This window comes from Hirundo rustica, chromosome 26 (genome assembly GCF_015227805.2).
Source record: "Hirundo rustica isolate bHirRus1 chromosome 26, bHirRus1.pri.v3, whole genome shotgun sequence".
Lineage (NCBI taxonomy): Eukaryota > Metazoa > Chordata > Aves > Passeriformes > Hirundinidae > Hirundo > Hirundo rustica.
The window spans coordinates 5,300,833-5,314,996 of record NC_053475.1 but is presented as its reverse complement, the minus strand read 5'-3'; the positions used below and the strand labels follow the sequence as shown (position 1 = coordinate 5,314,996).

General features: G+C 39.8%; 1 protein-coding gene across 7 annotated transcripts in view; it reads right to left on the bottom strand.

Annotated features, from left to right (window-relative positions):
- RANBP3 (RAN binding protein 3) overlaps window positions 1–14,164 on the bottom strand; it is a 66,709-nt gene that overhangs the window by 40,531 nt on the left and 12,014 nt on the right. Inside the window, exons 2-4 of one of the 7 annotated variants that reach the window (XM_040086571.2) lie at window positions 12,951–13,006; window positions 11,966–12,030; window positions 4,836–5,039 (exon numbers count right to left, since the gene is read on the bottom strand). In XM_040086571.2, the coding sequence (XP_039942505.1) occupies window positions 4,836–5,039; window positions 11,966–11,968 (207 nt within the window). In that variant the 5' untranslated portion in view covers window positions 11,969–12,030; window positions 12,951–13,006. Of the gene's footprint in view, window positions 1–4,835; window positions 5,040–11,482; window positions 11,513–11,965; window positions 12,031–12,148; window positions 12,231–12,950; window positions 13,007–14,164 lie in introns of those variants that run through there. The other 6 variants (XM_040086572.2, XM_040086569.1, XM_040086574.2 and 3 more) reach the window with 6 other exon arrangements.

The following is a 14,164-nucleotide window of genomic DNA, read 5'->3' as shown; positions in this document are numbered from 1 at the left end:
TGCCTATTTAACTACCTTTAAGGGCTTTTCTGTTTCATTTTACGTTCACAGAAAAGTATCTACCTTACTAGCATCCTAGCTGAGTACTTTCGAAACCTTTAACACTGGGAATAAGAAGCTACTGACAGTTCTGGAACCCAACTCCCTGCATTCACACACACCTATCAGCCTAGCTGTGCTAATACTGTGTTTGATGATCCACAGCTCTTCCCACATAATTAGTCAAGCAGTCCATAATACTACCAGAAGGCAGTCTTATTAGTCACTGCCCTTGCCAACACACAATACCTTCCCAAAAGATAAGGCTAAAATGGAAAACCACGATAGTATGTATTTCAGCAACCAGCATCTGAACTCAGAAAAGATTCCATTTTGCACTTTAAGTGTTGTCACATATTGTCTTGGTTTGGAAATACAGGTGTCTCCTTGGTTAGGAAGGCAGGTGTCTCTCTTAGAATGGAAAATGCAAACCCCTTCCTTCTGAATTATTATAATTTTGAAATTAAAGGGCTCTCAGGCAAAGATATGAGGATAGGAATAACAGTTCTTTACTAGTATGTATTAACAAGGCAAACAGCAATAACTATGGCATTAACAACAAAAACAGAGCTAGGAACTTTGTGACAGCTTTCTCGGCTGAGACTGGAAGGATGGAAGAGAGGCTTTGCTTCACAAAACCCCGGGGCAGTCTGACCCTGGTGCCCTTTGCAGGACTTTGAGGAGCACTAAGCTGGAATGGCAGGAAAGCAGAAATCCTGGGCTAGTGGATGAGCTGTACCAGCTACCACGGTGGTAGGTGGAACTGCAGGGTATCCAGGCAGGGCAGGGGGTGCGGGGATACCATGTAGAAAAGACTTAGAGTAGAGCTGAAGAAGCAGCAGGGAGCAGGACAGTGGCGGCCCAGCTCCCAGCAAGGCAGGAAAAGGCGAGCTCAGAATTCCTGGGCACATGAGCAGATGGTGGTAGAATTTTAGGACTGGACTCTAGTGGTGACAGTGAGTTCTCTCCACAGTAAGCAACAGCTTGACCCTCTTCTTTCTGATGCTGAGAGCGAACAAGAGCACAGCTGGCCCTAGCTCCATCTTTTACCTGTCCCCTGCAAAACTCATAGTATCTTCTCTCTCAGAGATAAACTCCTAGAGACATAAGAAGTGTAGCCAGGTGCTACACTCCTCTCCTGGCTTTGGCCACTTTTTCTGTTTTGCTTAATTACCCATAAGTACCTAGTAGTTAATTTTCTAGCAACTTATGGGAAAAAAAAATCTATAAGTAAGAGAGAAAGAAACCTAAGTCCTAACTCATACACAAGCAATTTGTTCCCACTTTTATCAAAAATCCTGAAAGCAAAAAGAAAACACTAGATAAACAATTTGCATGAGTGGAACTGTAGATCTCTATATGCAAAAGTCCTCAAAAATAAACAAGTGATTTCCACCTGAATGTCAAAAACTTAAGATTTTACCAACATATGCTTCTTTCTTAATGCTCAATTAGCACATATAAAAAAGTCAAACTTATATAGCATAAGCCTCATATCATCTTATTGTAATGTCGTAACTAACAAGCACAACTAATGTACCATCACCATGTTTAGTGGGCAACAGGTATCAATATCCAAAACCAACTCTGTACCCTACTGAGGGCAAAGCAGAACAGAGAGTCTGCTCTGAGTTATTTCCATGCTTCCAGGCCCAAGAGTTTTGGGAGATTAAAGCTATGTACCTTTGGACAAACAGATGCCAGGTAGATTCCACGGGGGTGGGGGGACACAGATCTACTGTACTAGCATAAAGCTTCACTTTTCTGTGAAGCCACAGATAAAGTAAGTTGCCACTGCATGAAGAATTGCATACCAGTGCTGCTTCAGAGACAACTGGATAGACTAGACAAAAAACAGGTATATATGCATGACAAGCCTGACAGACTGGAAAAAAAAGCAAATTACATTTAGTGACAATGAACAGCATTAGAGCCCTGTCTCTCCATTTTAGGCTTCTTCTCTCAACCTGCTCAGTCTGTATTTTACAGGAACATGTGCTTTACACAAATACCCCACACAATGGAAACAAAAGGCAGGACCATCTCATCCTGTAAGAAACCACCAAGATGATTAAATTTATCTCCATTCAGTTTTTTGGATTTAGATGCTGAAGAGACACAAACTGGTAGGAGCAAAATCCAACCTAGAATACCTAGAATTTTCTCATTCAAGACCAGAAGCCAGTTATCACTTATTCCCTCTGCCCCCGGCTTTCAGAAATCCAGCTAGAGAAAAGTTACATTTATATATAAATAAGGCTCTTAGAATTATGACACATTTCTAGTTAAGAAAATTAGCTTCATAAAAGCTACCAACTGCTTCTTAAAAGTGTAAGTCACAGTAATCAACTAAATACAAAAATTCCTCACACAATTGTTACATCAAGCTAAGAGAAGAATTTCAAATCTTCAACAAATTTGTCAGGTTTTGCTTATTCACACTAGTGAGCAGAAACAGGGACAGAAAGGGAGAATTTGGGTAAAGCAGAAAAGGTCAGTGTAATTTGGGGAAAGCTCTAAGAGTACACTCCTAGTGTTTATCTTTGAAAATGCATTTTAAGATGCAAAAAGCCACATATAAAGGACTTCAGAGCACAGTAATGTAAATCTTCGGTCCAAACACTCTGCACACACATGGGTATTACTGAACTGCCATGGTTTGCTTACAGGCTGCTCCAGAACCTCTTAACCAGCAGTCTTGTGGGACGGCCACATGCTGTGGGAGGCTGGTGTGGGTTAGCAAAGAGTTAGGACATAACCATCAGCTCTGCAAGTGGTTGTGTCTATGGCTACACTAAATTAATGTTGTATCAAAAATATCTGCCAGCATGTGTACAAACAAGTAAACAAGAAATATGCAGTGTCTCTCTCTTTTTCTGTCTTAACTCATTTAACTTCCCAGGCCCTGGGAAGACTGCATGAAAACTGCCCCTACAATGAACTAGTACAAGTACTCTTAAGATGCATCAACCTTCTCTAGATTTCATGGTAAGGGATGGCTTTACTCTAAGATACTGGAATAATTTGAGAAGTACTAGCCAGTGCATGCCAGTTACATGCCTGCATGACAGTTACATGCCCATACTGAGCACCATACAATTCAGTACATTTAACTGGAGTCAAGAAGAATGCTGAAGCAGCTGTTCCGTACAGCCACTAATTTTGGCATACAATCCCCAACAGCGTTTGTGGGTTTTAAATTTTTTTCAGAACAGGGTTAACTGGGGTAAAATTTTCTGCTAATAACAAGACAACGATAAGCACTTGCTGCTGTTCCCTGAGAGTCTGGTTAATACCGTTGTCTTGGACAGTTCTAGTAACACTGCAACTTCAAATGACAGAAAACTGATAAAAGTCTATGATTTTGTTTGATAGGAAAGATGTGTGGTAAGGTCTTTACAAACAATTCTGTGGGTGAGGGTATGGGTGTTAACGTCTTTGAAATGGGTCTTAATGTCTCCACTAACTTCAAGCAGCAGGTTTGTTCCAGTGCCCATATAGCCTGACCCCTGAAACAGACAAGTGGCGGACTCTGCACAAGTCTGAACTTCTGAACTTGGGGTAAAATGACAGGTTGAAGGGGGAATATGTGGTAGGCGGTTCAGGAAGGCTGTACCTTCCCAGTACCTCAGCCAATGAGGAAAGGAAGAGGGCACCGTGCAGCTGGGAGTTTAGGATAAAAGGGAGGCTGTGCCCTCCAAAACATTGAGAGAGAAAACCCAGTGGGGGCATGTGTCCTAGCGGACTCTCTCCCTTTATTTGAATAAAGTTGCAGGACTCCTCTGTTTCCTTTATGGATATCAGCTTTTCAGAGCATGATTTTCCACACATGCTTACCAGCTATATTTCAAAATATTAATCCTTGAGAATTTTAACCTTCAGAAAAGAAACTGCAAGATTTCTGCAGGTAATCAAGCAACAGTCTGAACATTAAGAGATGAGTAACCTACAGTAACCTACATGAGTAACCTTGTCATGACAATCCATTCAGTACTGGGTTTACTTCAAGTGGCTGATTCTTGGACAAAAAAACCCCAAACCAACCAGTGCAAGAAAAGGGTGCAGGTATTAGGTGAAGCAGCCTTAAAGATGTAGCAAAGAGCAACATGCCTAGGGTGTGATGCAGAATGAACAGCGACACCCACCTGCACTAACAAAACACAACCCACCAACCAGAAAGATCAGCAACACCTAAAGTTGCCCTGAAAGACTGTATGGTAGCAATCATTTAGTCATCCAGTCTTTCAGAGAAGATCTTGCTACATCACCAGTAGAAAAATCAATTTATAAGCACTGACAGCTTTTCCACAAGATACTGGTTTCCTTCCCACTCCAAACACCCAAATTCAAAACTCTGCTATGATGCTTGGTGTTTTTAATCTGTTAAATACCTTATGGATTGGTATGACATATCCATTGGAAGCAGTATTAGCTGCTCACTTTGTCAAGCTGCAGCATTATGGCCCAGAGGGAACAAAGAGTTCTAACTGCTTGAAGCAAATATAGACCTGCTTTCTCACTTATTTAGAGGTGCTCTTACTCTTAGCAAACACAGTTTAAACCTTAAATTTTAAAACACTTGAGGTGTCTTCTACAGTTACGCTACTGGGGAGACTCACAAATTACATTTCTTCTAATTGGAACAAGGGTTTAGAGGACTAAGACTTGAGATCAAAGAACCAGACAGACTGTGATTTGCACTACCTAAAGTGAACAGTATTGGATTCCACCTAGCGGAAGGGACTTTTTCCTCTAATCCCCTCAGCAGCAGAAGTACTTGGTAGGTTGACACTTACCCCTGCCAGTTCTTGTTGAATAGGAGCAAGCTGGGCTTCAGAAGCAGGACTCAGGGTAGCACTGACTGAGGCCACAGCAGGAGCAGGGTGCTCAGAATCGCACTCACCAGCTGGTTCTGTGTGACCCAGATCATGGTAGGGGGGCTCAACCTCTGCCTGGGGGTCCTCGCCTGTATCCGACAAAGCTTTTTGCTCTGCAGGGGACTGTGAGCAGAAAAGACAATGTCCCTTCAATGCAAGGCTGCAACATGAGAGATTGGTCATTCTAGTGAGAGGATCCATTTTTAAATTACACTGTTTTCACAGTATGGCAGAAGGAGCTGCTTGTTGCTGAGACACCAATTAATACACATAGAAACTCTGTAACAGAACCTGCTGACAGAGTCAGCTCCCTCCCTGCGAAAAGCCTCAGTTGGAGAAACGGCACTCTTTTGAAAGTTACCAAAATAATCTGTGTTTGCAGCAAAGAGGATTTTGCCTGCTACAGACCTGTTGGGGTTTAACCTCTCCCCTTCTCAAGGACAGCTTACGGCTTTTCCCCACACATTCAGATACAAAAGTTAGACAATTACTCTAAATAAGTGCCTATCGCTGCCTCTTCAGCCCACTTTTGAGGGAGGTGAGGTTGGTTATAAAACTCTCACAGAATTTAATTATTTTAACATTCACACAAGACACAGGATCCCTTCATATTCACAAAACAGTGAGTTATCAGAAGAGCAAGACCGATGCTTTTTTTCAAAAATTAGCAAGTTTCAATCTATTTCAAGGAGGGATAACTAGTGCACCCTAATGGGACTTGGTATTTGCGGAGCTTCTGCCACAGACTTTTCATTCCTTCACATCATTTAATGCTGCACATCCCTGCTTGTACAAGTTAGCATTATCATATTCTGTACACATCTGAAGAATGAAAAAGTTAAAAAGGCTTTAAGCACAAACAACTGTATTGTGATTAAGGACTAAGTTACAGCTCATGGATAACATGCAGGCCAAAGATGTGCTCCCACTTGCAATCTGTGGGCTGAGCTTCCCTGAATCTTATGATGAAATATCTGAAGAATTAAGCAGTAAGGAAAAGATGGCCCTCAAAAGCACACAACCTTGGCTTGCACCCAGAAAATACTTGGTAGAACAAAGAGACTAAAATTGCTCATCATTGCCCAGGTCCATGCAAGAAAGTAAGCAATAGCCTCAAAAATAAACAGCAGCCACTAACATCTTACAAGCAAAGTTCTTCAAGTAACACTTGTCCTGTCCTGGTAACAAAAGCCAGCAATATATAAATTTTTATCGTGCAAGAAAATACTATAATTAAGGCTCAAAATAGTCAAAAATATATTTATGGGGATAATACTATGGATGTCCGGTAAAAGTTCAGGATGTCAGGTTTTTGTTCTGTCAAAGTTATCTAACATTTTAATACTTAGCTGTTAATAACAGACCCAAACACTAACTTAAAACCCCACAAAATGAGGAGAGAAATAAGCATTTTTTTCACCTAACATTTAATAAAATCTAGCTGTCTAGCAACCTAACCATACTTTTTCATCTGGGGATAACAGCAGGAAAAGGCTACCTGGAACTGGCCATAGCACTGACAATAGATGTAAAAAAAAATTTACACTGACTTCTAGGTACAGTTCAGAAAATTGCTAATAATGAAGAGGAGGAAAGAACATTCAATATACACTTGTGCTAAGCACTTAAAATTGGAAAGTACAATTTCGACACAGTTACGAATATCCTAAAGTAGGCTAAGTAAACATCTAACAGATTTTAATAACTCTTGTAATACTTGAAACACTTGGTGGCAAGCATTTCAAAAAGTGAAAATAAGCATAAATCTGATTTCTATTGTAAGCAAGACTGTAATATCTGCTTCAAGACCCACAAAAGAAAGAGGCAAAAAATACTTATTGCAAACCACCACTTCTATGAAGAAAAAGCTGAATCCAAGATAAGAATTTCATGGCCAATATATAAATACATAAAAATACATAAAATTTATTAGAAAAAAATTATTAATTGAAAATACTGTAAGTTTCAGAATTTTGTGAATAGCATGTGGTTTAAGTAATAGAAGACAAGACCAACAAAGGAATCAAGGATTTATCAAACCAGAACTGCTCCAGGCAGATGATGTACAGCTGTTCTCAAAAAAGCATATCCAGAGAAAACTGAACTCTTAAAATTAATTTTAATCCTTAGTCATGCATACTATTGAAAGCATTTCCTAGTCTCTTAGCTTCAAGAATTCTGATCTAAGCTCTTTCTGGAAGTTCTCTGGAGCTTGTGAACAGTCCACTCTCTTCCTTTTTGATAGAATATTTTGTCTGAGAAATGTGTCCCTCCTTGAGCCTCCTCTTCTCTAGAGAAAACATTCCTTATAAAATACTGTTCTAGGGAGAACTTGATAGAAACCTGTTCCTGTCCCTTAAACACTATGGCAAATATCAAGGGAGAGATGAATAATGTTAGGAAGCCACCTACACAAATTCACCTTGCTCAGCCAGATTAAGCAACTTCTATTTTATTAAAACTAAAAATAGCACACACAGACTAAATACAGCTAAGTCTATTTGGATATTTGACTTCTTCTGCATTGCAGAAAATAAGGAGAGACATGCAGGTATATTTAAAAGCTAAGACTCGCATGATACTACAGTCACCAAATATAGGCAAGGAAATAATATTCTTTTTCAATAAAGACTGGCACAAGCACTCTTGGACCAGCTCTTCCTCCCAGTCCAAAGTTGAGCTATTTGCAACTCCTTTCCTCATTCTCCTCACTCTAGCACCTCTATCCAATAGTCTAAAAAGACTACTCCCAGCATATCTTTTCACATTTTTTACCTGCTTAGAGCCAAGGGGACAACTCTTGCCTATATGCCTAACAGCCTTTGACTTCATCAGCCTCTCTATATTCCTCCAAGCTTTTTCTCGCACGACTGTCTGTCCAAATAGCTTCACAGCTGCTCTTTTAAATACAGCAATATATTCACAATTATGAACTCTTAAGCATAAATTTTAACTCCTTAAGTATACTATGGACTTACAATACAGTTCCACTGGGTATCCTAACAAAGCCTCTTAGCAGACATGCTAACAATGCTGAGACAGACTGGGAAAAGGAATGCTTTGCCTCTCCACACACAAATTACTTAATTCATAATTCTCTCTGCCACTATCCTAAACTTGTAAGTCATGGCCACACATGAAGAACCTTTTCTAGTCATCCACCTCTCCAAACCACCAAAACCCAAGCATTTCCAAATAACACTGCATCAAAGCAGGACTTTAACAAATCCCTACTTTACATATCTAAGAAAAACCTCCAAGAAACAAAAGAACCCCTCATGATTTTGCAAAAACCCTCACGATTTTGCTTTCCAGGCTACCTGGGAATGCCAACTTCTAATCACCTACATCAGTTTTACAACTCCATACCTAGTTTTAAAATTCCATGGCTGACATGATGACATTGACATTCCATGATGACAGCTAGAACAATTTAACAACATAACCCCTTATTCACTCCTGAACCTTTGCACTTAGGACCCAGTTACCCCTTAACCTCTTTGTACTGCTTAAGTATGGAACATGACCCAACTATCACATAACCTACCTTCTTTCAGAGTCAGTATTTAAAGACCACCACTATCAATTCACATATGGAAAGCAGTACACTGATCAAAACTAGTTATACAACAAACTAGAAATAAAGCGCTCTTTTCTATATTCTACCAATACCCCAACCCAGACTGGTGGAGGGAAGAGGACAAGACACAAGCTATATCATAAACAACCGCATTTTCAAGTGCAAAAATTTTTTAAGTCTGTGGAGAATCCACCTTTTCCTATACTTGTGACTAGGGAGATCATAATGATCCTCCTATATAATGACAATCAGTAATGACCAGATTACCATTGTTCACAATTGCAGAACAAATGACACTACTTGAAAAACATTTCTGGACAAAATGTTCCTTTACATTACTACTGATTAAATTTGTTTGAGCTAATATACTTGCTTAAAAACGTGTCAATCCAAAAACAACAGAATACTTTCACCTCAGAAAGGCATGTCAAAAGATAACTTCAGAAAATGACTTGAAGTAGCCCACGGCCAGAAACTTGTCATGAAATGGTTTTAAGGCAGAAGCTAGAATCAGTTTCAGAGCAGAAACACCAGATAAAGAAGTGTCTAATATTAAACATAGATATAAGTTGTATCCATCAATTTAAATATTCCATTCAGATCTCAACAGTTTGAGCCTTAAGCCGATGCAATTTTCCAACTGGTGTCCGCACTAGAAGCTCTGCTAAACACGAACAGCAGTGCTGCTATTCAGATATTTGCAAGATTGTATTTCACACATTGTGAAAATAGTTCTCAAACAGTTAAGGAGACATGAAAATCATGAAAATGCAGACTTTCTCATATTTAGTAATACCAACTTGACATCCACATTAATTGACATCTAAACTGAAAACAAGGACAGACTAATCTTGTCTTTAACTGCAAAAGAAAACTCAAACCTCCTTATGGAAAGTAAAATTAAGGGGCAGCATTATGAACACCACGCGCTTTTTGTCCCCTCTAAATAAACATGTCAAATTTCAAGTTCTAATGTTTTACTCAAGTGTACACATCCTTAGCTGAAAGATGCAGTTTAAAAATTAATTTCCAGGCTAGTACAAACTTTGTCCTAGAACATGCTGAATATTTTCCAATTTCTAGTGGAGAAAAAGATCATAAAACCATAGAATTGTTCAGGTTGGAAAGCTCCTCCAAGATCAGAGTCCAGCCATTCCCTCAGCACTGCCAAGTCCGCCACTAACCCACGTCCCCGAATGCCACATCCACACAGCTTTTAAATCCCTGTAAGGATGGGGACTCCACTACTGTCCTGGGGCAGCTGTAACTGGGCTGAATAGCCCTTTCAGTGAAGAAATTCCCAATATCCAACCTAAACCATGCCAGCACAACTTGAGGTCATTTCCTCTCATCCTGTCCCTTCTTCCCTGCTAGCAGAGACTGACCCCCACCTGGCTCCACCCTCCTGTAAGGGAGTTGTAGAGAGTGAGAAGGTCTCCCCTGAGCCCCCTTTTTTCCAAGCTGAGGCCTCCTCAGCTCCCTCAGCTGCTCCTTATCAACCTTGTGCTCCATACCCTCCCCCCAGCTCTGCTGCCCTTCTCTGGACATGCTCCAGCCCTTCAATGACTTGCTTGTCATGAGGAGCCTAAAACTGAACCCAGGATTTGAAATGCCTCAGCAGTGCCCAGCATAGGGGGACAGTGGCTGCCCTGGTCCTGCTGGCCACACTATTGCCAGTACAGCCAGGTGTCATTAACCTTGGCCACCGGGGCACACCGGGGCTCACGTTCAGCTGCTATTGACCAGGACTCCCAGGTCCTTCTCCACCAGGCAGCTTTCCAGCCACTCTGCTCCAAGCCTCAAGCGTTTCATGGTGTTGGTATGACCCAAATGTCAGACACCTTCTAAGCACAAACTTGAGATTTCTAGAAAAAGAACACTGTTTAACTTAATAGTAGACATTACTGTTAGTTCCAGAAAAGTCAGTAAGACCACTGAATTATATCAACTCAGCTGTAATACTAAGAGGATGTGTAGATGCTGAAATGAAATAATTCTGCTCAGGATGTCCAGGTTCATGTGGAAAAACACCAGGCAAACATATAAACAATCACAGACAGTTAACTGAATACACAATGCAATGCTTTTTCCTCCCCCTCAGCTTATTGTCTGCTGTGTCAGCACTATAAAGCCTCCACTAACACTTTTGCTTACAGAAAAAAGTTACTTGACAGACATTTTGCTAAATTAAAATTGTAATTTACATTGAGAAATTACATATTCAAGGTGTGTGTTCTTTGACAACTACTTTGAAGTTACTTTTGCATTTTCTTCAAAACATTGCTCTACAAAAACTCCTGTTTACAGGATGCCTTTGTTAACCTTAATAAGGATAGTTTTTGCAGTAGACAACGCACTTAACCAAATACCTTTTACAGAAATGGTAATGGAGTTTACCCTTCTCAGAAACACTATTAAGTCATTCTGAAAATACAGTGAAAGATCTCAACCAGTATGTAACCTGAGGCACCCTTCCTTAATTAAGCTGATTAAAGACGGCCTGAATGCTAGGTTCCGGCATATACAGCATAAATCAAGTGGCTGTTACTTTGGGCTCACAGCATCATGTTCTGACTACACTATTATTGTATCTATACTACAAAAAACAACTACCGGCACAAGCAACAAGATCTTAATTTAATCAAGCTGCAAGAAGCACAGTACTGATGCTTCTGCAAGTCCTTCTCTTCAGTGTCAAATACATTACAATAAAAGTGACTAATTTTATAAATCACTCCCCCTTCCCGTTAAAAAAATCCTACATCTCCATGCAATACACAGTTTAGCATAAGCATTTATGTCTGTTACTGCTTTGAAAATTGGCAACTGACAGATGCTACTATTAGACTCTCTGATCTATTTCAAGGAACGGGCCCTATTCCCGACAAGCCAGGCTTATTCCATGCCCAAAGCAACAGTGGGTAGCCCCAGCACCACCACCACTTGGCATTTAGATCAATTTATAACTTATCTCTAACTCCTGCACCTTCAAGATGCTCATGAACCCCCAGACTCTCCATCCAATAAAGCCAGACTTTCTGTCTGTGCCAAGGCAGAAGCAGTCCTGAATACAGCTACCTACTCAGCACCAACTCAGTATCCTCTGAGGCAGCTGGGCAGATTAAATAACAGATCTCCCTTCCTAGATCCTCTCTGCCAGCCCCAAAATACATTATACCTTTAATTAATATATTTTTACAAATATTTTGTTGAGACCTATCAGAGTACAACAGATCTGTCTCAGCCTGATGTAGGAGCCTGCACAGCTTAATGCTGAAGACATGCAGTGTAGAGGCCGCTGGAGGGGTGCAGAAACAAAGGTATAAATGAACTTGAGAATACAAGAACTGCTACCTTGGCATGTAAGGACCAAGCCAGCAAAAAAGGACACAGGACCATGTCACTCTGCCCGTACTGCACACGGCTATGATCACCACCAGGGTAAAGTACACCAGCAGAGAACACTCACCATGATGCAACTCAGAAGGGACTTCAGAACAGTCTAAGCAAGAGTAGGTGATTGGGAGCTGTTTCCTAAAAGGAAATGTGATCAAAATTGGTAGCGCAAACACTACCGCTCCCTTCATTCCAAGGTATACATAAACACTCACTGTAAAAAGTGTAATTAAAAGAATGTCTTGAAAGTACTTACTCTGGCAGATTTAATTTCATCAGCTAATATTAGGAGGACAGCAGACTTAAATCTTTTCCAAGCTGAGAGACTACTTCAAGCTCCTGCTGAGGAATATGCCTACTGAACCTGTGAGAAAGCTTGAGTCTGGTACTTGTTCCAAACCAAAGAAAAGCTATCAACTGATAAGTGGTTCAGTACTTCAACTCAAACATTTCTGATTCCACAGATAACAAAACAATCCAGTGAGCCAACAGAAAGTGTATCATGCACTTTTTTTGGTTCCAACCATCTTCAACAAGAGTAAAGAAACAAGAGTAACCTTGATTTTCTTTTCCCCCCATAAATCTTAATAGCTTTTACTACTGAACAGACAGAATTAAATACCATATTGACATGAGGGAACAGAATTACCATTTCCCAAGGTAACCAGACACTTCACAGCATACTAACCAAATATATGAGAGACATTTAAATACACTGAAGTGAAAAGCAATAATCTAGACCAGTTTTATCTGCTTTATCTTAACCCTATCATCAGAAAAATTTTGTAGCTTTGTCATGCAACTCAGGTTTGCCACTTACTCAAGATATGCCATACTTCTCTTCCTCATCGGTCCATCTTCTGTCTGAAGAGCTATCTGCATTGTGAAACCACCATACATCTTCCCACTTTTAGCCCTTCAGTACCTGCTTGCCCTATGCCTGTTAATGATGTTAATTAGCCCTCTTCAGCTTCACAACAATATAGACAAAGGGTTGATCACCATGGAAGGAAGGAGTCAGTGCTAAGAACAAAACAAAAGTATCAATATCTCCTTACCTTCTGTGCTTTATCCTTCTGAAATACAAAGACGGGTGGAGCAATGGCAGGTTTTTCTGTAAAAAGAGAAATCATTGGGGTTTTTTCCAACCACATTCATATTTGACTATCATGAAAATGTTATGTTCTATGATGCTTTTACCAACAATTAATCCCTAAGCTGGTTAAATCTCAATTACACATATTGTTTCTACCAGTTCCTGGTAATAGATGTTTCTAAGGACTTTATCTTCAAAAGTAAAAAGGAATATTTTAAGCAAACAACACTACTAATATCTGAAAGCCATTTGTGTATCCCTCCAGATCACTCTCAAGCTAGTACTTTTACCATATCAGAAGGAAAAGACCTTTTGCTGCAGCAGTTCACTAGCTGAATAGATACTTTTCCTTCCCCATTTAATGCATTAATGAAAAGAGAGTCTGTTGTACACGCCCACATACCCCTTTCTTAAAGGTCAGCCGACACTGACATTTGATTACACTTGTATTATCATTGAAAACTTTAGAAAAGTCCCAAATCAATATTAGCAGGTCTAAAATTCAAAACAGATATATTACATATTACAGAGTAACCAGTCTTTTCTGCATAATTTAAGAGCACATGTGATTTCATCTTAAAGCTCTGAACCAAGTATCAGTAGGATGCTATTTTCTAAATAAGCACATCAGCATGTAGTCTACAAGAGTAGAACTAATGTCTAGAATGAGTGTATATTTCCACTGTCCTTCGAGATTTAACACCTACCTCAGTGTCCTGAATAACAAAAGTACACATACACAAGGAGAGTGTGTGTGATAAAGCAGAGGTGAGAATTCCTGAGAGTTCAACAAACTGATGTGTGTGAGTTATATTTGAAGAGAAGCTGCACACACACTATGCAGTCAGCAGCCCTCCGGTATATTTGTCGGGCTAAAGATGAGTACAATATTTCAGTCTGTCTTTCAGTCTGAAAAATGGCATTTAGGGAGAGCTTCCAATCTGGCTATTTGTAAATGAATTAGCCAAAAAGTTCCACCTTTGCAGTTATCCAGTCTAATAAAGAAGTCTAGATATCTAAGAAAATCAAAAATTTTTAAACTTTCACAGATTGAAAGGCTAGCATTAAAAATATATATATATAAAGCTACCTTGCACCAAAAATAAAAAAGAACAGTATCACAAAATCTTCCATAAATCAATTGCAGCATCAGTAAAGTACTTAGATCACCATATA